The sequence below is a fragment of the Panthera tigris genome, chromosome A3 (assembly GCF_018350195.1).
Source record: "Panthera tigris isolate Pti1 chromosome A3, P.tigris_Pti1_mat1.1, whole genome shotgun sequence".
Classification (NCBI taxonomy): domain Eukaryota; kingdom Metazoa; phylum Chordata; class Mammalia; order Carnivora; family Felidae; genus Panthera; species Panthera tigris.
The window spans coordinates 40,648,260-40,675,437 of record NC_056662.1 but is presented as its reverse complement, the minus strand read 5'-3'; the positions used below and the strand labels follow the sequence as shown (position 1 = coordinate 40,675,437).

The following is a 27,178-nucleotide window of genomic DNA, read 5'->3' as shown; positions in this document are numbered from 1 at the left end:
GATTATGACCTCAGCCCAAAAGTGGGACATTCAGCTGCCTGAGCCAACAGGTGTCCCTAAAGGAAATGATTTTATTGAGATTCCAGTTTTATTGGAATCAGTGTGTGCTATGGTAATATGTGTACTTCTTTACTGACACATTAAAAACAGATCTGGTGATGATTTGAAGTTACAACGAGCAATCTCTACAACTGTAATGTAACAGGAAGCATCTGATTTCTACTGATGACAAAGTCACAGGAACTGCTGATACCACTGTGGTTTATGGCTATAGATATGATGGAAGGGAATGCTAAAGTGCAGACAAGGTTAATGAAAATAATTGTATTTTCTTCCCCAAATTCACAAACTCCTTGGGACTTCTTAAGAATCTGTGACCACCGATCAAGGGCCCAACTTCTGGGGAGGCATTTGGATTCTACTCCCAGGGAATCTGGAATGGAAGCTCTGAGAGGAGCTTACAGGATGCAGCGTACTTATCAATTTAAATTAGGAAGCACCTTAAGTCTTCCCTATTTCCTTCACCCAGCATCCACAGTGTTCTGGGCACCATTTGTCCTGGTGTTCACTACTTTGTCATGTAATCACTGTGTGTATTGTTTCCTCCAACAGATTGCAAGGACAAGAACTATACATCAACCATCTTTGTATAAACAGTGCATAAGACCTGAGACATACCAGATCTTGAGGATTTGTTAAATAAGTTAATCAAGACTGTGATGCTCTTGAAAGAATTACACATGAATCCCACGATCAAATTTTTCTGAAGAACATATTTTCCTTTCTGAAAGGGATTATATGTGAAAATGCACATTTAAAAATGTTATCATCAGATTTTAGGACTGGAAATGGAAATGTTGATGCCATCAGAGAAATTAAAAGAAATAATTTAAAACTAGGTTGATTAAAAAAAAAGATACCACTTCTCCTTTATGTTTAAATGTTTATTATTTATTTATTTTGAGAGAGAGAACATGAAGGGTAGACATAGAGGGAGAGAGAAAATCTCAAGCAGGCTCTGTGCTAAGCCAATGCAGGCTAGGCTCCATACCACAACTGTGAGACCATTGACCTGAGCCAAAACCAAGAGTGGGACACTTAGACCAAGAGTGGGACTGAGCCACCCAGGCACCCCTCCCTTATGTTTAAAATTACAGGAGCCTCTGCAAGGAAAGAGAAGGCCAGGTAGGCAAAAGTTCAGCATTGTGCTGACCAATTATAGATCAACAGGTTAAAACTCAGGCAAAGGGATGAACTTCTAAGAATATTCATTGTTTCTACTTTGTCCCCAGAATAAGCTTCCCATTGTAGACAACAGCTGAAAGCTGCCTAACCCTGACACACTGCCATCCATCCATAGATAAAGGAAGGGGTATGGTAGAATTTTCCCCAATCTGGGTCACATCTAGGATCTGGTTGTAGCTCTGCACACTAGGGCTAGTTTCTAGCCCCTGTGTTTATTTGGGATTGGTGATGGAGGTCAAAGCTTAAATCTTAATTTGGAATCTACTGAAATTCAGATAAAAACCTATTTAGCATGTTCAAAGTTTGACACCAGAAAGGTTTATATGAGAGAGATTTACTGGCTTCATGCATGCTCAGCTGCGTCATTGTAAGAAACAATGTAAAACATTAATTCAGTCAATGCTGTTTTTATTAAGGCTTTCTCTTTGCCTGGCCCCATGAATTAAACACACACACACACACACACACACACACACACACGCACGTGCACACACACATACATATGCAAATACATATACACACGACACACACAAAACACAAAACCTTCTGGGTGAAAGTACACATTCCCTGTCCTTGAATCAGTGAGAAAGCTAACAGGTAAATCTACAACCACAGTGAAAACAGTGATGCTTATGTGTCTACGTAGAAGAGTGAGGAAAAAATTCATCGAGGATATAATATTTGAGCAGACATGACAGGAGTAAGTAAAGGAATCTGTCATCTCAAGAAGCATGTGGTATAAACAAAGACAGGGCTGATCAATGAGAAATTGGATCCATATCAGGGCCCACCTACTCTCAGGGAGATTTCAAATGTTCCTGAACTTGTTTATTATTTGATAAGATTTAGCTAATTAATCTATGGCAACATCCATGGTTTAGAAGTGGTTGTTCTGAACCAACATGCTGTTCATCTCGAAATGTAATTACATAAAGCCTTAGGAGACTATAAGACATGCAGATCAGGTAATAAAAGTCCCATTTGTTAACTCTCTCATCTAGCTTGTAATGAGTTTTGGCCTGACACTGTTCTGAGGGCAATAAAACAAAAGTTGACCAAACCACAGACTCTTAGATTCATAAGATATCTTGGTTTCAAAGAAAAAAAATAACAACTCTACATAAGTCATGTGAACAACAACATGGAAAACGCTATGGGATCAGGGAAGAAGAAATCCAAACTAGGCTTTAGAGTGAATTGTAAGCATTGAAAAGAGATTGTTGATATAGTAGTCTACTTTCATTACCAAGGGAAAAATACACGATTCTTTTGAAGATCATTGTTATGAACTTGGGAATCCTGAGGTAAAATTCTAACTCTTCCATTTATTTGTTGTGTGGTCTTTAAAACTTTACTTACTTAATATCTTTAAGTCTCACTTTCCTCATTCATAAAATGGGAATGATTACAATGACTAACACATAGGATTATCATATTAATTAAATGAGATCATCTAAGTGAGGTGCTGATGCAAAGGAAGCGCTCAATATCTCCACACGTGCCCTATAGTATAGGCCAAAGAGAAGTTTGCTTTTTATGTGTCATTGAGCAGTATGCCACAATATTTTTGATGATCAAAAGTAGACCTGTTTAATTCAATATATAGTAGAACAGAATTTGTATACATCAATCTCTCTCTGTCTGTTACACACACACACACACACACACACACACACACACCACATCCTCTACTATGCACATTGTCAATATTTTATGTTTCCTTTAGTTCAAGGCTCTACACTGCTGGGTAAACAGATTGCTTTAAAGAGTTTCACAGGTAAAGTATTGGTGAAGGGGGCAACTTAAATCCCACTCCTTCTGCAACCACCACAAGGAATCTCTTTAATTACACCTTTAATAAATCTAATGCATTCCAGAGTATACATTTATCCCCACCCTCTAAGGAAAAGCATTTGCCGACTGTACTTAGAAAATGGGGAATATGAATTTTCTTTTTCCTTTGCCTCTCAATGGAACGTGACTATTTGTGGGGTTCACTCACTGCTGGCAAATGGCCATTTCCTGCCTCTAGACAGAAAGGCTTAAAAGAACTTATAAAAAAAGCAGTCAAAATCCTCCGTAGACATCCAATAACTTATAAAGGAAAAAACGTTTTGATGAGTTAGTGCAAATGAATCAGGAACATATGGATCCTATTTCCCTTGAGTTTAAATTTGTAAAGAGAAAAACTTCTTTAAAAAATGAACTTTCTAGATGTCACTGAACCCAGGGAAAAACATATGAGATGATTACTCAACTTAATACATTCCTAAGTTGCCCTATGCTTAGCTCAAGCACACTCAGGTCATTTGTAGCTCAATTTGGACTGTCAAACACACAGCCCATCATGCTCTAATTGTTTTCAGAGTAAAATTCTGGACAGCAGAAGATATTAAGGTGGTAAGTATTTTCAGCAATACCTTTTAGCATAGTGGTACTAATTCCTTAAAAAAAGTTAATTTATCTTTGTGGGTGACACATACCTGCATATCCAGGAGCCAATCCACAAGCGGGTAGTATAAACAGGGTCTCATAAAGGAAAACAGATAATCAGAAAATCATTTCTTGCAGCCAGGCTAAATGGTGCCCTCATGCCCAGGGAGAACTAATTTGCTTCATGTAACTGTATATTTTATTCTTAAAAGGTTTTTCAGGAACCAGTATAATTAAACTAGAGTCAAAAGATAAACCTGTTGGCTTTCTTTTACAATCTGATTACAATAATTACTCAAATAATGATTCAGTTGTATATGCTGATGATTTTTACTAATTTATTAAATACATTTCATACATGGATCCATCTGAGTACATATCTAGACAATGATTACTAAAAACAGGACATTGGAAATATATTAAATGCTTTCTAAAAGAGAGCAAAAGGCCCCCACTATGTGTAAGGTACCACAGAAGACTGAATAAAACACCCATAAATATTTAATGTGAGTTGAGGTTATAGATTATATGTAGACATCATCAAAATATTTGCCAACCCATGTTAAAAGGGATTATGGAGGTAAAGAAACAAATACTCATCAGTAGGAAGGCTTTGGTGTCCACTCTGGTACCTTCTAGACAAGGACAGCCCTCTAAGCCTTTGTTGGAAGGATGGTTATACACTGGTTGATAAAGGGATTTATTCTTAGAGTTCTCTCTTGCTAGGTCTTTCTCACACTGAAAAGAATAAATATGATTTGAACCTTAGTATGATCTAGCTGGAAAAAATCCTTGAGGGTAACTGATCTAATCATCCTCAACCACTTGCTGGAGAAATTGTAAAAATATAGGCTGCTGCCTTCTCTGATATTTCAAAGCAGTAAATTCAAGTTATGGCTCTGTTGTCTGACTCAGTAATTTCCCAGGTGATTTTCTCCTTATTTTACAGATGAAGAACAGTCCCAGAATGGTTGTAACATCTCCTACAATCCCCTTAATTCCCAGGTCAAAGTCTCACCCACAAGCTCAGCAATACCTGGGTTATTAGGGGAACTCTCCAGTCTATAGCAGGGCAAGGAAACAGCCCAGACTAAGGGAAGATCTGCTGGTTAGAACAGCCACTGTTTATGTTGCAAAATAAATGCCTTTGAGTTATTCTTATGCCTCTAAAGTCAGCTCATAGAATGAAAACTTTACATGGGCAAAATTATTCTTTAAACTTCTTTTAAAAAGGCCTTATGTTGAAAACTGAGGTGTCTCTCAAGTTCCAACAAAGTCCATTTTTTCCTCCAGATTTAGGAAAGATTGCTGGAGGGTTTTTTTATTTTGTTTTGTTTTTTGTTTTTGTTTTTGTTTTTGTTTTTTGTCACCTCTAAGCAAAAGATGAAGTTTTGGACTAATATTTAGGAGCCCTGTCAGAGAAGCAACTAGGACAAAAAGCTCTATGCACCAGAATCACCCCAATGCAGAAAGAAACTATGAGACATGACAATTTAGACAAAATGGGGAAAAAAGTACTCATATGTCTTCTTTCACACCAAGATTTATTGTGAAACTGAAAATAAATTGCATCATTTCAAGTCCCTCTCCTTATCTGTGTCTTTTCAAAGAGGGCACATAATAGAACCCCTGTGTATAGGCAGCACCTCCCCACCACTGAACATCACTTGCCCTGGTGCCCATCAGGCCGCATGCCAGGTAGTTGTACCCTTGTTGCACAACCAAGTCAAAGGTCAGTAGTTCAGGATTCACCTGGAGCTCTCACTTCCTTGACTGAGGCCTTCAGATTTGGGATAACAGGTGTGAGCACTTCATTCCAACCAGGTTTTAGTAACTTGGGATTCATCACAGGTTCAGGGAATGGTAAATCCTTTAAATCTTTCTATTGCTGCTTCATATAAAGGAACAGTCTCTTCACTAATTGTTGAGACTTCCTGGCAAGGTATGAAGACACTAAAGCTTATTTCTCTCAACTTCTTGTCAAGTTCCTTTTGATGAGACTTTGAAGGAGTTCATGAATAGAAATGAAGAGAATGCCATCTGATTAAGAGGGGCATGTTACAAGTCCTTCTGTTACTGGGCTCACACTCTGGCTCCTCCAACTCAGCTCTTACCATAAATAAGCTGATGCTATATGTACATACTCTTATGAGGTTTTTCTAGTTTGTTTTCTGTTGAAGAGCCAAGAGATTGGATAAATGATGGCTTTGTCAAGCCTACTTATGTTTCTTACCATAGTGGTAGGAGGGGCATTATCAAAGGAGGTCTGTTTTTCATAAAGGTCACCACTATGCCCAAATGCATTAGGAGAGATCATGAAAAGGCCACTGCAGCTCTGACCGTAGCTTCCATCGAAATCAGAGATGTGGTTGAGAATATTGCCACTTACAGGCGAATCATTTAATTCCACTAGAATGAGAAAGTGCCCTTTTTTGTTCTTTCCTGAGTTGAGCTAGATGATAATGAAAGGATACTGCTTTTCCATTCAATCACAGCAGCACTTGAGTCCTACTCAACTGAAGTGGAGGGGAAGAAAAAGGCTATTTTTTTCCTCCCTACCTGGGAAGAATGAAGGCACATGCTTTCAGCTGTAGAACATCCTTCAGTAGGCCCCTCAGTGTCATTTTTTCTCTGTGTCAGATGTGGATCCTGTCACATGCTCAGAGGTTTATTTTCTATTTATAAAAATGTCACATCATTTGGATAATCAGCAGATTTAATTTCACAAGAAGTTTTAAAGGTTGGCTATTTTGAAACCACCATATAATCCAGATCATTTATAGAAAAGCAACATGGGGGCCTCTCCTACATGAAATGGGTCAAGGTTGTTAATATTTACTCTAAGGAGAAACCCATATGGAAGCTGGGGACCATCTTAAAGACATCAAGGCAGCATATGCAAGTGCTGCTTCATCTCTGGTATGTCATTTGAGGGGGCTGAAACAAAGCTTTCTATTGGTCTGTGCTATGATGACCTGGGCAAAGGCATAAGTGGCTGCCTCAGTGGGGTTGCCCCAGAAGATAGTACCAATTATGGTGAATTCTAGAGCTGAAAGAGCCATGGCCTAAAGAGTCAATTGTCCAAGGTTATAAATGAGAGTGGAAGGAGCTGATTACAGTCAAAATTATCTGACTTTTAACCGAATGTTCTCATCTTCACACTAAGCTTCTTCTTTGGGACAATAATAGCCAGTGATGAACTATATCCTGCCTCTTCCCACCCAGCTTCCAGGTGACATAATTCCCATTTTGGATGCATGGAGAGGATCTGAGCTACTGTTACATCGTGGCCTTGCTGATATAATCCTGTAGGCTTGGAAGCTGTCCCATAGTCTCACAGACTTCTAAGCCACAGTTTGCAAAGGGGTCCATTCTCTTTTAAACAACTGCCTTGTACTACTTATTCCTGGCTTCTACTCAGTACTATCTTCCATTAAAACTTACATGTTTCTTACCTTCAGGTCAGACTGAAGAAATAGGAAGACACAGCCATTAGTTAGTAAATAAATAAATAAATAAATACAATTTTGATTTGACCCTGCATGAAAATATGTATTGAATGATGGGATTTTTAAAAGAGCTATTATTCATTTTACAACTGAGAACAGTGACTCTATATTATTTTTTCCAACCAAGTATATTTGAAGGACCTCAAATACTCTCATTAAAAGCAGGGACTCAACATAGCAGGGTTCTCTGAAATAGAATGGCTTAAAACATGTAGTTTTGGCAGGGAAACACCCTTCAAATGATTCTCAACTTTCTTTTCTCTAGTTAAGAATTATTAGCTTGAACTGTTAAAACTAAAAATGGGAGGTCATTCTGTTTTGCTAAAATGTACTATATTTTGCCTTAGGTTTCTTTCCTCACTCCAGCCAGCAGAACAGGCTTTATGACTCTGCCAACTGGCCAACAGTCAGTGACACCTTCAGCAAAATATCCTCCTAGAGCAGAACACACCTTCCCACTAGGGAGCAGGGAACATGGCCACTGGTGGCTCCTGTGCCCCAAAGACCTCAACATCACTGTCAAAGTGGCCCTAGTTTTCCTTTCCCAACTCCAGTTTGACAAAAATGTTGAAGGGAAAGACTTTAATCAGCCTACTTTAGGTTCCATGCCCACATACATACTTTGAGTGGCAAGTTTGGGTGAGATGTCCAATTTAGAGCTAATCACTGCTGACCACAGAAACAAGTTATAAGAACACGAAAGTGCCCAGTTCGTTGACCTTAGGAATATCCTTTTCCTTGAACTTTAACACCACATCTGTATAATTAAAGATCAAAATACCTATCTTGAAGAAAGTTTTGTGACTATATAATCATATGTGTCACAGAAACATGTAATAGTATGCGTCCACAAACACAGACCATGGGACACATCAGGAGCCAGAAAAATTGCTTTTTCTTCTCTCTTTAGGTATTTACTTACTCTACATCTTCTAGAATTCTTTCTAGCGTTCCCAGACCTAGTGGAAATATCTATCTATCTATATATATATATAGATAGATATTTAAACATATAATATGTATATATATATATATGTATATATATATATTTAAACATATAATAGACACTGTGCTGGGTTAAGGATGGCTGGCAGAGGAGACATACGTGGTTTTTTTAATTTTTTTTAAGTTTATTTATTTATTTTGAGTGTGAGAATGAACAGGGAAGGGGCAGAGAGAGAGAGAGAGAGAGAGAGAGAGACTCCCAAGCAGGCTCTCTGCTATCAGCACAGAGGCCAGTGTGGGGTCCAAACCCACAAACCTTGAGATCATGACCTGAGCCAAAACCAAGAGTCGGATGCTAACCCGACTGAGCCACCCAGGCACCTCGAGACATATGTTGGTTGCATGTCAGTACAGAAGTAGACAAGCCACCCTGAACTATATGGGACTGTAGGTTGGTATCACTAGGGCACCCTGAGACCTTGAATATCCAGACATCCTCTGCTGGGGAAAAAAAAAAAATCATTAGACTTACAGAGCTCTCTACACAAAGTAAGACCAGGGAAAAGGGTACTTGGCCAACATTACCTCAGTGCCTAAAAGTGTTTGATGAAAGCCTTCTGTACCCTAGGTACACTCACTAACTGGAAGTGGGCTCACTAAAACATCAAAATTTATATTGTCCCATATATTTTGCTTATTGATAAAAAATGGGGTTATGAAGGCAATAGCAAGGGCCTTTAATTTCTGGCTGCAAGAACCTGAGCAGGCCTGCTGTGAATAGGTGCTAGAGCAGTGTAGGGGTGGAGAGATAAGTGGATTTGCTCACCTGGAAAGCTCTAATGTGGGGTGATCTATTGACAACAAGGAGTCTCCTTGGGGCATGACTTTCATTCCAACAATGGGAATTTAGATTCATAACATAAGGAGATAAAATTTCTGATCACTGATGTAACTGCTTGGCACAAATCTTAACACAGGCAATCTCAGAATGGGAAGGAAAGTAGTGTGTGTGCATGCGTGTATGTGTGTGGGTGTGTGTGTGTTTGTGTGTATGAAAGAGAGAGGGGAAAGGAGTAGAGAAGAAAAAAGGAGGAAACGAAGGTAGGGAGGAAAGCAGGAGTATAAATAGATGGGAAGGAGAGAGAAAACAAACTGCGTCATCAGGGTTCTTGAAGAGCAAAAGGAACGTGCCATATGTGCAAAGTCTGGGAATAATTTTCTTCAGTTATGTCACAGCCAATGAGCATCATGGTTTCCACCTGAAGATCATGCTCGGGCTAGTCAAAGGATACATTTTTATAGCTGCAGATTAGGATGATGATTATTATTGCCATAGCCACATTCTTACATAGAACCTGAATATTTTAAGATGGATTATTTTTCCAAACACACACATTTTAACCTTATATGATACCCAAACTAAGCCCAGCATAGATACTTAAATGATGTTTTATAGACATAAAAAGACATTCCTCAGGGAAAACATTGAGCACTTCATTTACTGCTTTCAGATCTCTGGATGTTAACCACACCCCCGTGTCATGTAGAACTGAGGGATGTGGTGCACTATATTCTTTGCATTTCTGTGAATAATCGACCACAGAAATTGAAACTTGGTGTGAAGGATGTAATTTTCTCATTAGAAATGTAAGCATCATTTCATGTTTTATTTAAAGCTCCCTTTTAAGAAAGATCCTAAGGTGTTCCATGTCAGTGACATAAGGCAGGCCCCACACTGGGTGTTGTTGGTTTTTTTTGTTTTTTTTTTTTTTTTTTTTTTTTTTTTTGTGGTCCATAATGTGATTCTGAAATAAAAGTGACAATTTTTAACACTGCATATGTTCAAAGACCTCTGCCAAGAAGGGGAAAAAATAGCCTTGGCACCAGAAGCTAAAGTGTGACGGTTCTTTGTGATCCATAATGAGGAAACAAGGGGCCATGTCCCTGATCTTGTCAAATTAGCACAAGGATAGCATATGAACCTTTCAAGAGGCTGAACATACATTTCTTCAATGGATTCCCAATTCTGTTTTCTGGAGTAGACAAATATGTTTACCTTTTCATTACTCTGTGGCTGTGTGTCTGATTGTTGGGAGGCCGGGGAGGGTGACAGTGTAACTGCTTCTACTCAGTAGGAACCGATATCATTACCTCAAAAGGCACCAAGTATGAGCTGGAAACTCTTTTTTTTTTTTGCTTTTTATGACAAAGCATTTGCTTATTTATTTTAAAGATTGTTTTATTTGAGTATACTTGACATACAATGTTATGTTAGTTTCAGGTGTACAACTTAGTGATTCAAGTTGTCTTTATGTTATGCTGTACTCGGCACAACTGTGGCTACCATCTGCCACCATAAAATGCTATTAAAATATCATTGACTATATTTCCTATGTTGTGACTTTTATTCTTGTGACTTATTCATTTCATAACTGGAAGCCTGTCTCTCCCATTCTCCGTCATCCATTTTGCCCACCCCCTTCCCCCATTCCCTTTGGCAACCATTAGTTTGTTCTCTGTACTTATAGGTCTGATTCTGCCTTTTGTTTCTTTATTCATTTGTTTTGTTTTTTAGATTCCACTTATGAGTGAAATCATGTGGTATTTTCCTTTCTCAGTCTGACTTATTTCACTTGGGATAATACTATCTAGGTCCACCATGCTGTCACAAATGGCAAGAGTTCATCCTTTTTATGGTTGTGTAATATTCCATATTATATTATATTATATATAATAATAAAATATATGTATATTATATAACATATAAAAATATATAATATATAAACATATAACATAAGTATAAATTATAAATTTATAAGTATAAATTTATAAGTTATACAAATATAAATATATATAAATACATAATGATATATATATAGTAACTAAAATCTTCTTTATCCACTTATCTATTGATGGACACATGGGTTTCTTCCATATCTTGGCTGTTGTAAATAATTTTATAATATATTGTAAATATTTCTACAATAAACATAAGGGTACATATATCTTTTCAAATTAGTGTTTTTGTTTTCTTTGGGTAAATACCCAGTAGTGGAATTATTGGATCATATAGTATTTGTATTTTCAATTTTTTTTAGGAATCTCCATATGCTTTTCCACAGTGGCTGCACCAATTTACACTCCTACCAACAGGGCATGAGGGTTCCTTTTCTTCCCCACATCCTCACCAACAGTTTTTTTCTGTGTTTTTGATTTTAGCCATTCTGACAGCTGTGAGGTGGTACCTCATTGTGGTTTTGATTTGCATTTCCTTGTTGATGAGTGATGTTGACCATCTTTTCATGTGTCTTTTGATCATTTGTATGTCTTCTTTGGAAAAATGTCTAGTCAGGTCCTCTGCTCATTTTTAATCAGATTATTTGGTGGGGGTGATGGTGTTGAGTCATAGAAGTTCTTTAAATATTTTGGCTATTAATCCCTTATCAGATATATCATTTGCAAATATCTTCTCCCATTCAGTATACTGCCTTTTTGTTTTGTTGATTGTTTCCTTCACTTTGCAAAAAAACTTTTTATTTTGATGTAGTCTCAATAGTTTATTTTTGCTTCTGATTCCTTTGCCTTATGTGACATATTTAGAAAAATGTTGCTATAGCCAACACCAAAAAAATTACTGCATATGTTCTCTTCTAGGATTTATATGGTTTCAGGTCTTACTTTAAATCTTTACTCCATTTTGGGTTTATTTTATTATTATTATTTTTTTTTTTTTTTTGGTCTGGTGTTCCATTTTCATTCTTTTACATGTAGCTGTCCAGTTTTCCCAGCACCATTTGCTTAAAAGACTGTCTTTTCCCCATTGTACAGCCTTTCCTCCTTTGTCATGGATTAATTGACCACGTAAGTGTGGGTTTATTTCTGGGCTTTCTATTCTGTTCCACCGATCTATGTGTCTATTTTTGTGCCTGTACCATACTATTTTGATTACAACAGCTTTGTAGTACATCTTGAAATCTGGAATTGTGATACCTCCAGCTTTGTTTTTCTTTCTCAAACCGCTTAGCACAAGAAGTTTTGTTCTCTGGCTACTGCTATCAGTTGACCTTAAGGTCCAGAGCTCACTGGATAAAGTCTGGGACCATAGCGACAAGTTGCAGAGTAGGTCATCTGTGTCAATGCAGCACTGCCACATACACGCAACATCTCATGATGCCCTGCCACATCTGTAGGCACAACACTTAAGATGACAAACAGCAATAGCACAGGTGTCAAGTTTCCCTCAGAAGGCACAGCATTAACAATTTACATGACAAGTAGATGATATTTAACATTTTGTACAACAATCTGTTTGTGCTAAAAGCACAGTTAAAAATATTATGTTAGTCAAAGGCCCAAACTCTGCATGCAATGAGAGAAAATTTCTACCTTCCTCCCAAAGAGAAGAAAACTGATTTTGGTTTTAAAAATGCAGAGCTAGGGTTCTTCCCTGCCAAGGTATCTAAGTCACACCGGTAGCCCACTAAGGGCCTTGCAAGATGAAGCCAAGACTCTTTCATTGAATTGTTCTCACCTTAGAACAAAAGGGTCTGTTTGTGGAGGAGGGGGCTGTACTGTCAGCATGAGGAGGGAGATTAGGAACTTCCCATGGAGTGGCTGAATGGGAAAGACTTCTGGGAAATGCCATCTTCAAAGATCTGCAGAGATGCAGCTGGGGCCCGGTCTCAGGTGAACCACAGCCTCCCCTCTGTATGTCTATAGCTACCATAGTTTTAATTAGAGCCTCCCAGAATGCTATGCTTCTCCCCATCACTCCTGCTTTATCATTGTTGGGGGTAGGAGGTGTTCAGGTTTGTGTCATGCTACAACTGAGGCCTGATTAGTACTTTAGTGTATCCACATTTGAAAGTAACCAGGAAACTCATTCATCTTGCATGTTAGAATCTTCATCTTAGATGCCTCAGCCCCTAAGATGACTTCCTGGAAGACTTAACACAGGTGCTCTGTGTTACAGGATGTCTGCTCCTTTGGGACATTTGAAATCACTGAACGTGACCTCCATAATGGAGAAATAGCTCATACAATATCAGGGCATTTGTAGCTTTTAGAGGGGGAAAGACATCCTATTCTTCTTCTGCTTTCTATGGAAAATATTATAAATATGTGCATTGCCCCAGAGACCAATAGTCAGATGCCATATGAGTCCCTGGGGTGGAACAATAGAATAGGCACTGTAAAAAACATTTCTTAGGCTAACTTCCAGATATAAAAGGGGTGCCTCAGAGCTGTGGAGTGGGAAAATTCCTATTTCACAAGGAATATGATATTTTTAGACTGCATAAAAAATGAGGAATGCATGAAACTGCAGATGATAACGTGGAGCAGGCACCCCAAGTTGAGAGTGTGGGCCACATTTCCGCTGCTCATTTCCCTAATGGCCCCTTATTTTGCTCGCTTGTCTCTGCAATAAAGTTTCTACTTGAGAAAAATGGGTACTTATGGAAAGGTTATCATGCCACATGCTGTCATTTGTTTTATAGTGAACTCTGATATTCTTTTCTTTTGATTTTCTGAACCAGGAGTTCTTAATTCTTAATTTTGCCAAAAAATGCCAGTGAGTAATCTTCATTCCTTGCCCACCTCCCACTTGATTCCTGGATTTCTCTGCCACATGCCTTATCTCTCTTCAGTCATGATTTCCATTTCTTTGTATTTCTGTTTTGTAAGATAATTAAACTCTCTGGTTTTCTGAGAACAAGAATTCAAGGCTTAGCAGTGAATATTCTTTTTTGTTTTACAATTTTTCAATAAGAATTCATTATATTTTTCAGTTCTGGTAAATCATTTTTGTGCCCCAGTTACCTCCTCTGGAGGATTTTCCTTCCTTTTTTCATTAAAGCACTGCTCTATCTCTTCCTCTAGAGTCAATTGTGCTATTTGTTCAGCTGGTCTCCCTCATGTCCCTGAGTCCCCCTAAACATGTGGTGACAATAGCATCCTCACAGTTCAACCTTTGGGCAAATGAAACAAGTCAATGGTGGGTGACAGAACATGTTTTCCCTAGTCTTGTCTACTGGGGCCAAGTGCTCCAGAAAAGCCTCTCTGGATGTGGAAATGTCCAGTCATACAAGCTGGGCATGATTTGCGTAATGAAAGGAATCAAATCAACTGTTGTTGAAAAAAAAAAAAAAAAAAAAAAAAAAGAAGTATCCCTTCCTAATGGTTTAGAAACAGAGGGTAAGTAAATGGTAAAATGCGAAGGCTCACTAATTACATGACAACATCAATTATCAATGATCAAAAATCATGAAGATATGCACCATTGAATCATATACTTATCTGACTGAGAGAAGTATGGCCACTGATAGAAGTCACATTTACACAGATTCCCAACTTTTTTAAAGGAAAATTTTATTTATTTATTTTTTAATTTTTTTTAATGTTTATTTATTTTTCAGACAGAGAGAGACACAGCATGAACGGGGGAGGGGCAGAGAGAGAGAGAAACACAGAATCTGAAGCAGGCTCCAGGCTCTGAGCCATCAGCCCAGAGCCTGATGCGGGGCTCGAACCCGCGGACCGCGAGATCGTGACCTGAGCAAAGTCGGACGCTTAACCGACTGAGCCACCCAGGTGCCCCAAGAAAATTTTAAGGGACATAACCAGATGAAAGGTCCAGAAGTTGCAACTTTACCCCCTGACCTCAACCCTAGCTTTGCCTCAAGGAGGGACCCAGTCGTAATGGGGCCATATTAAGCTGGTGAATGGGTAATGAAGATAATGGACAAAAAAAAAAAAAAAAAAATCAATGAAACATAGACATGAGAGAGATTGAGAGAGTATGTAAATGAACTCCCTTGCTTCTTGTTGGATTTATAGTCTGTAGTTCTGGTTACTCATGAGACCCTGCTATAGTTCTAGCCCTTGAATTTCAAGACTTTTTTTTTTTTTCTATCATTCATTTATATAATATATCTTCCTTTACATAATATAGCTTGAATGTTTTTCTACTTCTTGTAGCTAATCTCAAACTAAGACCAAAACCCAAGTTAAAATTATGATAATCTGATCAATTTTACCTTGCTTTTCTGTCTGACTTCTTTCCTGAGCTTCAGGCTCAAGTAACCACCTTTCTATTTGAAATCTTCATTCTGTATCTCAAATCACCTCAAACTTAACTGTCTGCGACATCATTATTGTTTTCTTTATGTTTTTTATATCAGCATGCTCCCCTACCAAGTTTCTTAGTAAATGCACCAAAATTTACCAGGGGCTTAGGTCAAAAGCCTAGATGCTATTTTTGACTCTTCCGTTTTCCTCATATACCACACATGATTTACTGCTATGATAGACACTACTACTGTTCATTGATATCCGGTTGCCTCTCTTCTGAATATTTGAGAGGACTTCATTTCCTTGTCCCCTGGGTGCCTTGTTCTGGACAGTGAAATCTGAGAAAAAGTTATATGCATCATTCCTTTGCAGAAGCATTTAAGAGCTATTACTTGATTATCTTTTCCTGTTATGTGATAGATGATATTTCACATGGTAGAGTGTCTGTCAGTCTGGGTTCTTGACTAAGCGAGAGCCCTCTGCTGACTCAAGACATACAAATAGCATGAGCAAAAATAAACCTTTGCTGTTTTATGGCACTAAGATTTGGAGGTTGTTTGTAACTGCAGCAGGAGCTATCCTATCTTAAGACAATCCCCAAGTCCTGCTAGCTCTATCGTCAAAACATATTCCAAACCTGATGCTGTTACCTCCTTTTCTGCCATCGCTATATTTCAAAGAATCCTCATTTCTTGCCTGGATTTACTGCAGTATCCTCTTCATCAGTCTTCCCTTTTCTATTCTGACATCTTCTCTCAAGTCCTTTCTGGCAGCAGCCAGCCTTTTGTCATTTTAAAGGTGAATCTCATCATGCCACTCCCTGTCCCAAACCCTCAACAACTTCCCATTAGACTTAGAATAAAAATCCAAGTTTCTCCATAAACCATAGCACTCTATGATCTGACTCCTACCTACTTGTCCAAATTTGTTTTCTGCCACTTTTTTTTTTTTAATCTCTGATCCAACAGCATTGTTTCTATTGTCTCTTACTATTACTTGCAAACAGTAAATTCATTTTCCCACCAGGGTTGTTCTCTTGCTATTACTTCTATGTGGAATGTTCTACCTCAAGATCTCTCTGTGGCTTGGGTTGCTCCTTTCCATCATACAAATCTTTGTTCCAAGATTATGTCCTCAGAGCCCTCTGTAAATTATCTAAAACCACATCCTCCTATAACTCACTCTCTCATTACCCTGTTTTACTTTATAGAGTACTCTTTCAACTGTCTTGTTCCTTTAGTTTTTGAAGTTTCTCTTTCCTAGACTATGTATACCGTAAGAGGATGATTTTGCTTTATAGCGTTCTGTCCCTCACATCTAGAAAAATCCTGGTGGTTATTTGTCAAATGAGTGAATTAATGAATAAATACCTTAAACAATCAGGATGTTAAAACAATACTGCAATGAAGAAACAACTGACAGAGAAGTAATATTCTTTCTTTTTTTTTTTAATTTTTTTTAACATTTATTTATTTTTGAGACAGAGAGAGGGCATGAACAGGGGAGGGTCAGAGAAAGAGGGAGACACAGAATCTGAAACAGGCTCCAGGCTCTGAGCAGTCAGCACACAGCCTGACACGGGGCTCGAACTCACGGACCAGGAGATCATGACCTGAGCTGAAGTCGGCCACTTAACCAGCCCACTGAGCCACCCAGGCGCCCCAGTAATATTCTTTCTTAAGTCCTTAACCTGTTTGTTTTTTGACAGAGCAAAAAATAAATCAAAATACTGCTATAAAAAAACTTTGTATAGCTTTTATCTATCTCCTACTACTTACAATTCATTTACTAAGTAAAATCTGACTTGTTCAAATTAACATGTTTACATTAGCTAATGCATATTGGAAAAAGAAGACTTTTGTTTATTTATTTTTTTAAAATTCTTTTTAACGTTTATTTATTGTTGAGACAGAGAGAGACAGAGCATGAATGGGGGAGGGTCAGAGAGAAGGAGACACAGAATCTGAAACAGGCTCCAGGCTCTGAGCTGTCAGCACAGAGCCTGATGCGGGGCTCGAAATCACGGACCGTGAGATCATGACCTGAGCCAAAGTTGGCCGCTTAACCGACTGAGCCACCCAGGCACCCCGAAAAAGAGGCCTTTTAAAAGAGAATTAGCACATTATATGTTTAAGGTCACAGTGGTGATAACTGATCTGTGTTCCTTAATCTAAACTACTTAAATTTCTATACAACAGACCCAAGAAATGTGCAAGGAAAAGATCTGAAAGCAAAAGAACAGACTCAAAGACAGAGGAAGCTAAGAAGGTTTGTCAGGGCACAGACCATTTAAGTGGGAAACACTAACACATTTCCATGAAAAATAACCTGCATAGTTTAACAGAGAAAACCCATCAGTAGGATTTTTCAATGAACTATAAAAATGACCAACAAGTTTCCTCTTCATAATCATCTCCTTGATGACTTTTGTGTGAGTATACATACTTCTCTCACATGCCACCATGACACATGTGAATTTTCATCAGTAGGGAATATCCTTGGATCACTATTTTACTGGAAATATGGATTTGCACCAATACACTAGCTCAATTTGTATTCATGAAACATTCGACACTTTTGCTAAGCAGATGGTCCAGGTGAGGAGCTTTTACCGTAACCAAGAGATATATTAAAAATACCACTTTCAAAGGGACTGAACTTCTCTCCCTGGCCTCAGGATCCCTCCAAGGAGGAATGGCTGTTGGAGTAAGGAGGGCAAAGTCAGACTCTTGGCTTTGTGAGTCTGAAATCCTGAGTATGTCATTTAACCTTTTGATTCTAGATGAGAATCCTATGCTAGATGCTTCATGAGATTGTTGTGAAAATAATACATGTCAAAGAAATGTTTTGTAAACTGGTTATTTTTGGTATTTTTTAAAAAAATTCTGCTTCTTTGAGGTTATTACAGCCATCCTCTATATCAAATCTGTTATATGTATGCATGCCTTTCAGAGTAAGAGGAAAAGAAAGAACAAGCACCAAAATGGATATGTTTGGCCATGTGGTCTTTACTCCTCCTGGAGAGTAACAATTTCTGAATCTATTTTAAAAATGTTGAAATTACAGCAATTAACAGAAAATTACACTGCTGTTTTTTTTAAATTCACAAAGGCACCAAGAAGCTATCTCTCATATTATTAGCAAAGGCCCACAGTCTGTCTCCATACTCAAACATTTCCAAATAATCCATGTCCTACCCAAGAAGAAAGCTAAATTCATGGTCTATCATAAATGGAACAAAATTCTTTATAGCACTCACACGAATATTTGAGAAAAAATCAGAATAAAAACACACAAAGTTGTGTATTATATGAAACCTATTTACTGTTACAATATGTTAATTGCCAAAATTTTGAAATCTAAGCTTCCACAGTATCTCTACTTATTGTGTTACTTTGTTGAGTAATGCTCCTGTTAATCACTAAACATATCCTAAAGATTTTATTAAATAAGCAGAATAAGATGCATGATGAATAGTCCAAGAGAAGCAGTTTCATAAAAAATCCTAATCATGAGGATTTAGCTATCAATTATCCATTTGTACTCCAATTTCACACTCAGAAGTAACTTTAGGGGAATGATTAATTATAAATAAAGGGACCTCAAGATACCAAAAAATTACCATACACCAGGAATCCCTGTCAACAAAGATAGCTTAACTCCTTAAGGAAAATAGCACAGGACAATCCATCCTGTTCTCTCTTTTACACACAAAACCCATACTATCTAAAGATGTAAAAATGAGATCATGACCAAATGAGACTGATCAATTTGTATATATTCACCACCAAAAACAATCAGCATAATCCCTTCATTCAATTAATTACTGGAAAATATTCAATCACCTATGTAACCTCAACAAAGCATGGTCAGCTAGCTTTGGCTCAATGACTAGGTCTACTTGATATTTATGGAATAAATTTTTCTGCTTTTTTTGAGATTGAGGATCAAATTATACCATTTTCAATGTTTTCTAATTATGTTGTTCCTCCTACCTCGTGATGATTCTTGGCCAGCCATTCCTTAATGGTGCTGAGGGCAACAATGGAAGCAGGCTCATTCGGGAATCCTAAGTGAAGAACAGAATAAAACAAATAAACAAAAAAAGATGAAGGCAATAGAGAATTCAATGATGGTATGACACTGAATTTTTCTCATTTAAGCAGTATGCAATTCAACCAATTACTACTGAGCAAGACAGGTCTCAGTAAGGTACCCATGGATATGAAGCCCATGATCACACATATGACGCATGAAAGGGGCTAGTGCTATGCCAGTCCAGCACTAACAAGAAAAAGGATTTAACTGTCTTTTAAATTCTACAACAGTCAATTAAAAATATATCTACATTTGTTTAAGAGTTTTCAAAGCACTTTCATATAATATTCTCATAAGAGGTGCTCATATAAGGTTTATTACCCTCAATTTATAAACCAAGTAAATATGGCTAGAGAATACATGTGCTTGACCCAGGGTCATGGGCCAGCAGGACTCTATCAATGAACTGGCACAAGACAGGACAAGCAACTTGCCAAATAGCCATACCACTGAAAGTTATTACCAGAATTCAAAGAAAGTTATTATCAGAATTCAAAGAAAGTTATTGTCAGAATTCAAAGGCCTTCTTTTTAGGGCCACTGGAAATTATGTTTGAGGGGCGCCTGGGTGGCTCAGTCGGTTAAGCGTCCAACTTCAACTCAGGTAATGATCTCACAGTTCGTGGGTTCAAGCCCCGAGTCAGGGTCAGTGCTGACAGCTCAGAGCCTGGAGTCTGCTTTGGATTCTGGGTCTCTCTCTTTCTCTCTCTGCCCCTCCCCCACTTGTGCTCTGTCTCTCTCTGTCTCTTAAAAATAAATAAATGCTAAAAAAAATTATGTTTGAGATTAAGACAGCATGAATTGACCTGGTTGTGCACTATGGATTTGATTTTAGAAAGATGGGAAGAAAGACACTTATGTCCTACTGAGCAGTAGCACACATAATCAGAATTTCTAAAACCCATCCAGAATATCTCTTTAGCTTATATAAATCAAACATATTTTTGAACTTGCAGAATCATCATACATTCTGCCAATAAAATATATGTGAAGGAATAACCTTACAAATTCTATATTTATGGGGAAAAAAGAAGAAAAGATGGGAGTGACTATTCCTTTGAAACTACTTTCTTTAAACTTCCTATTGGCTTCCTAATCACCAAATCTCATATAGTCAATCACTCATTCAAATCAGTCTTCATCTTTTCCTGTATCAGATGTGCTTGACTAGTTTTCCATGTTTCAATACCTCTTCCCTCCTGGATTTAAAAAAAATTTTTTTTTTACTGTTTTAAAGTATACAACACAGTGGATTTTTATAGTTCCACAAAGTTGTGCAGCTATCACCACCAACTCCAGAATATTTTCATCATCCCCCCACAAGATTCTGTGCCCACTAATAGTCACTCCTCAATATCCCTCTACCCCAGCCCCTGGCAGCTATAAATCTACTTTTTGTCACTATAGATTTGAAGATTCTCCTCCTGGATTTTTCAGCACTGCCTTCTATGATTCCTCTCACCTATCTGAGCTCCTCCAGCTCCTTTTTCTAGGAGCATCCATTAAATGTATGCCATTCCCAACATCTAAAGTCAGCCTTCACCTTAGTCGGTATTCTGTGTTAGCCAGCTGCAGCATCATCCACTAACATGCCTTTTAATCAGGGGGCTCCTGTGACATTGTTCTGTGCAGATGCAGAAAGAGAGAGGTATTGCTGAAATGGGGAGATCTGGGATTTAAAAGACCAGTTTTATTGGAAGGCAAATACATATTCCAGTAGTTTATACTAACGGTATAAATCTCATTAGACTTTCAGAGAAAATGTATGAAAGAAGAGGAGCAAGAGAGAGATGTTTGTCCACATTTCCAAGAACAAATGTTGCTTTTCTGATTAGGTTTCTACCTACACACTTTGTAAGAGAGTGCATTAGGAAAGGGGACAAAATAAAGCAGGGCCAAGCTCCACTTGACCACTGTCATATGAGAGAGAGAACCACTGGCATAGGAAAAATGTGCACAACTTTTTATTTTTTTATTTTTTTTAACATTTATTTATTTTTGAGACAGAGAGAGACAGAGCATGAACAGGGGAGGGGCAGAGAGAGAGGGAGACACAGAATCTGAAATGGGCTCCAGGCTCTGAGCTGTCAGCACAGAGACAGACGCGGGGCTCGAACTCACAAACCATGAGATCATGACCAGAGCTGAAGTCGGACGCTTAACCGACAGAGCCACCCAGGCACCCCATAACTTTTTAAACTTTGTAAATTCATCTATGACATTTGGGATTGTGAATTTGTTTTGAACTGTTTCATCTATTTACATTTTCCTTAAATGAAGGTTTCAAAATATAAAACCCTTAAAATAAAACCTGTTAGTTCGTTCATTAAGCAAATTATTATTGAACCAGAAAAGAGAAGATATATAGACATGTTTAATGAGCCCCTGTCCTCTAAAACCCAAAGTCAGAGGGAGGAAATAAATAAGAGGCATGCATGCGAATGAATCAGGGATGTGGGGACACAGACAAAGGGAGCCAAGAAAGAAAGAGGAGGCTTTCTAGGAAGTGATAGAATGTTTGGGGAAGAGAACAATAAAGCGGGGAGCTGAGGAGACACTGTCCTCAGAAGTATGTGTGAGCAAGTAGGAATTAATGGAAAAGGTAAGAGAAGTGATGAGAGGTAGAAAGAAAAGGACGCCCTGTGGACTGCAAGGAAAAAGCAAGAGGCTGGGATGGGCATTTGTGGTTAGGGGTTAACTACAGGTGGCTTTTCTAGTTTACCTTACCCCCACCTCCCCTCTGAGTTTAACATCTACATTTGTAATCACCTGGATACCTCCCCTTGATACACTCCAGAACCAGAAGTGTAATGTGTATTCTTCCACAAAATGAACTTCTTCCAGTCTTTCTGGTTTCTGCTCATGGATATCTCTCTCCTAAACACTGCTTCAGTATTTAACTGTTTCCCCAGCTGGTAACTGAGTCCTCTGAAATATTTTATACCACTTCCTTTCCTTCTTTGCCATCTGATCTCATTCAAAGAACAATCAGTCCTCACTTTGATTACTGTAGTTGACTCATAATCGTGCCTCTTTGGTCATCCCCCCGCTTCTCCATTCTGTTGAACACACCACTTCTAAGTGATTCTTCCTAAAGTATAGTTACCACAACATTACACAAAACAGTGGTGACCTTGGGGACTCTCCAGCAATTACAGAGTGAACTTTAGCTCCTTAGCTGGGCATGATACACCACAAGGAGCCTTTCTAGACTTGGGTCTTAGTTTTTCCTATTTATTCTCCTCCCATGAAATTCTTCTCCAACTTTTTGATGTGTTTAAGAAGTACTTAAATCATAAGATTATAGGGCTATATAAAGCTAATAAATACTGTAATCATGCTCAGTTGCAATGGCCATCAGCATTAACCTTTAGAAGACGTAAGTCCCCACAGAGAAATTATAAAAATTCTCATAGAACCATGGCAACTACAGTCAGTTCCCAATTATATGTGACCTTCTGGTCACTTTCCCACATTTATCAAAGCCTCTGGCACTGAGCTATTGTTTTCATCTGTATCTCAAGGCTTGCCATAACCGTGGGTGACTTCAGTGTCCAATAAGATGACCCACCTGGCCTGCCAGTTCCTTGACCTGGTCATTTTTGACAACCACCTCCACTCCACCGCCTCCCTAGATCACACCCTGCTCCTTGAAGCAACATTTTTATTCCCAAATTACTAATTTAAGGATGCTCTCTCAAAACTTGTTCTATCTTTAGTTTGTTCTGCTACCTTCCAAGAGATGTCCTTTATAAGCACTTGAAGCCCAAACTAGTGCTCATATTTCCTGCCTGAATGGTGTGACTCTTTCCTACCTCTCTAGGCTCTTCTCACACTGTATCGCTCATTGCTTCCTCAACTCCAGCTACACTGACCTTCTTTCTGTTCTTTGAATGTGGCATGTTTGCTTTTGCTCTCTGCCAGAAGGCCTTGCTCATGCTGTATCTTCTTCCTGAAATGACATTTCTCCCTCGTTTCCTAGCTTATTTTAACTTTTATTTGTTCTTTTCCCAGTCATCACTTCTCCAGAGAAGGCTTCTCTGACGACTCCCTATTTGACACTTTCATAACATCATGGAGCTTTTCCTGGTGGTACTCATCTTAGCTTCAATTTTACCTTTATTTATGTACATATTTGATTAATAATCCTAGTAGAGTGAAAGCCCTAAGGAGGCAGACATCACATCCGTGTTTTGCTTATCACTGTATCTCTAAACCATTGCTGGCACCTACAAGATGATCAATAAATGTGTGTTGAATGAGTGAATGGACTGTGGACTTGTGATTCATTGTACTGACAGCAAGAAAGCCAGCACTGGGAGAACAAGGGTGTTTAGCTCTAGAGTCTCAGAGGGTGAAGGGTGCAATGATATATCCACATTATCCTATTTCATCCCTGAGGGGAAACTACTGAGAAGATTCATATGAGAAAACACAGTTCCTAATGGAATGATATCCTGTAATCAATTAAAAATGGAGGGAAATATCAAGACAAATGTCCCTGAAAATATGCCTTCTTTCAGTGGGCATATATCTATACAAGATGAAGTATGGTGTTCAGAGGAAACAGCAACAGCACAATTCTTTGTCCACTTAACTGCAAGACTCCAAGGGTTACAAGTAAGACCAATGAATAAACAGGATAGATTTTTGCTCAGGGATGGGCTCCCGACGACAGTAAGGCCTACCTCGGGAGGTCGCAATGTATTCTGGTCACCAGAGGGCTTTTGTTCATAAAAGCAGGATGGCCACCCAGAGGGAAGGCTGCAGACAAGCTTTAGATGAATCATTGAATTAAATGACATAGAAAATCTCTTCCAAGTATGAGGGTCAATGAGGCTGAACAAGCCATTAATAATTTAGGGCCAGGCGTGCAGGGAATTATATATGTGTGTGCCCAGGTGTACATAGAATCTGTGCTTCTGTTGGCATTCCAAAGTTTAGTTCCTTATTCATTAGTATAGATTATTAAATTTAACTTCTGTTGTGAATGTTGAAGTTGATTTACAGAATGTGTAAGTGATTTTTTCTTTTTGTTTACTTTTATATTGAAACTACTTGCAAAATTTTTACATGCACGCAAATGTACATACATACATCATACACACATACCACCCTTACCCAAATCAAGATATAAAATATTTCTAGCTCTTCAGAAAACTGCCTCGTCCCAAGTCAATATCTACCCCATGAAGAAACTGCTATTCTCTCTTCTACTGTCACAGATTCGTTTTGTCTGTTGTTACACTTCACATATATAGACATACAATGTGCACCCCTTTTGGTCCAAATTTTCAACATTATGCCTGCCTGATTTATTCATGTTGTTACATATAGCAGAAGCTGCTTCTTCTTCTCTGCAGTGTTGTATTCCATTGTATGAATATGCCACAATTTATTTAGCCATTCTACTGTTGATGGACAAGTGGATTGTTTCCAGTTTTGAGCTATTAGGAATGAAGTTGCCATGAACATTATCATAAATGTCGTTTGGTGGACATGAGCACTGTTTCTGTTGAGTATATACCTGGGAGCTGGGGCTACCAGTTCATCGCTTAAGCAGACATTTAACTCTGGTAGATTCTGCCAGTTTTCCAAAGCAGTTTTACCCATTTACACTCCTACCAGAATTAAACCAACACAATATTTACAAATTTTGAACAAGAGAGGTAAAAATTGAAACAGAAAATTCAATTTACGATAGTTTTTATCCATGGTACAGCAAATAACTCATTAGACAGATATTTTCCTTTTACTCAGTTATTAAGCAGATATTTCTCTTTTAATCAAATTGCAGAAAGATATAGCAATGAAGATTCACTGAAGGTCCTGCCCAGCCATTGGACTATTCGTTTGATGGAATTGTTAAAAATCTGGAATGTTTTCAACACAATTCGAATGAATCTGGTTTTGACCTTGTCATAGACGAAGTTCCTCTCTAGGTTTCATTCTTTTATTCTTTTGCTGTTGTTGATAATTCTCCAATATCTTCAACTTTGTCGATTGCTCTGACACAAAGACTAAATTTGTTTCCCTGACATAAAAAAAAAATACCACTTTCTACAAATTGGTGTTTGTGGTGTGTGTCAGAGCAGAGGTAGGTGGGGTGTTGGGTGAAGCAGGCGAAGGGGATTAAGAGTGCACATCTCAATAAGCGCTGAGTAACGTGTAGAATTTTTGATCATTATATTATACACCTGAAGCTAATATAACACTGTGTCAGTTATACTTGAATTAAAGAATAATAAAAATACATAAAATAAAACACATTCTACTGAAAATCTAGCATATTCTACTGAAATAAAAGTAGACATAATTTGCTTTGCCTGTAAAACTACCCTTTTTGCAGGCAGAAGCAATGGATCAGCTTTTGTTTTAAACCTAAAATGACAGTCTGCTTGCAGCTCTGGATCACCCTACCATCGAGGGCATATGGTAATGCCTTAAGTCAGTTATTTCAAAGAAGTTCTTACTGCAAAAAAATATCAAATTGAACATAATTTCAGGTATGATTAACCCATGCGTCCAAATGTCAACCCCCCTCTACCATGTACAGTCTAGCCAGGGCCTCGCTTTCTTGCATTGCCCCTGATATCCCTGTCAAGCCCAGCCATAAGGAGTCACCTCTGCCTTAACTGTGGATGCCTTTCTAGCAGTTGTAAGAATAAGGCAACCTAGATATCAATGCCCAGGCAAAGCTCACAAGCATAAAAACCATGCACAAGTTCTTCTGGAGTGGTTTTCGCCTCAAAGGGTGTTTAATCCATAATCTCATCTCACCAAGAAGGGTACTTAGTCCAAAGCTGTGATGAAACACTGGTTGCCATACTAACCATCCCTCAGTGGCTAGAAGCACAAGATTAGTACTGAATTGCGATAAAGTTAGAAGCAAGAGTTAAAAAAAAATCAAAAGCAAAAACAAAACCTCTCTGGAACTCTGCATGTGAAATTCACATTCAATTTTGAGTTCTCACTCCCTATCAAATCTTTGAAGCATGTTGGTACTTTTTTTTCTATTTACACACAAACTCAAGCAAAATACTATGCAGGTCTTAAACATGGGGTGTTCAGCATTGATGCAAATCTCAGACTGTCCCAAATGACAGGGATGTATCACTGGGTTTATTGAAATGTTAACATCAGTTGAACTGAGATTGTCAATGTTGATCATCAATGCAAAATTACACTTTGCTTCAATTTTGAGACAGTATAACCACAACATTTTCCATCTTAGCACAAAAATTCTGGTGTGGGGACCACAGGGACATGAAATAGTATACGTTACAAGCTCAAGTAAAAGGACATGAAGCGTGAGATGAGTTGTCTTTCTCAGAACATTCCTCATGACTATTTCTTGAACGAACACACACACATACACACACACACACATCTGCCTTTGGTCAGGAGGAGAGGTAGGGGGATACAGATGGAGGGTGCACCAAGGTGCGGGGCTGTGGGGGTATAAGAGTATGGGGTATATGGGTGAGCAAGGGAAAGTATAGGGAAATGAATTTATTTTTTAATCTCAAAACAGTTTTTGTCAACCCCTTCCCCCTAGGCCTCCTTCCAAGACATAAAAGCAATTCTGATAGCACGATGAAATCAAATTACTTGAAAGAAATGAGCTGAAGGAGGCTCACCGTTAAGCAATCGCTAGAGCAGCCACTCAGACAATTCTGGCTAAAGGCTGAGTTTCACAAAAGATAAAACAGGTGAAGTAATAAGAGTGACACTGGCCTCAGTGACTGCAGTGAGCACAGCAGCAGAATGCTAAAGAGGGTGTCACTGGCTTTCCTCAGGAGAGCAAAGGGCACCACAGTAGGCAAGAGCGAGACATCCCTAGCCTGTTGGTAAGATGGTGGAGTCTCAGCTGGTGTT

At 38.4% G+C, this 27,178-nt stretch overlaps 1 protein-coding gene across 1 annotated transcript in view; it reads right to left on the bottom strand.

Annotated features, from left to right (window-relative positions):
- The window catches only part of MACROD2 (mono-ADP ribosylhydrolase 2), a 2,018,887-nt gene that overhangs the window by 484,244 nt on the left and 1,507,465 nt on the right, over positions 1 to 27,178 (bottom strand). Inside the window, exon 8 of the mRNA XM_042980930.1 lies at positions 19,199 to 19,272. Coding sequence (XP_042836864.1) covers positions 19,199 to 19,272 — 74 coding nt within the window. The remainder of the gene's footprint in view (positions 1 to 19,198; positions 19,273 to 27,178) is intronic.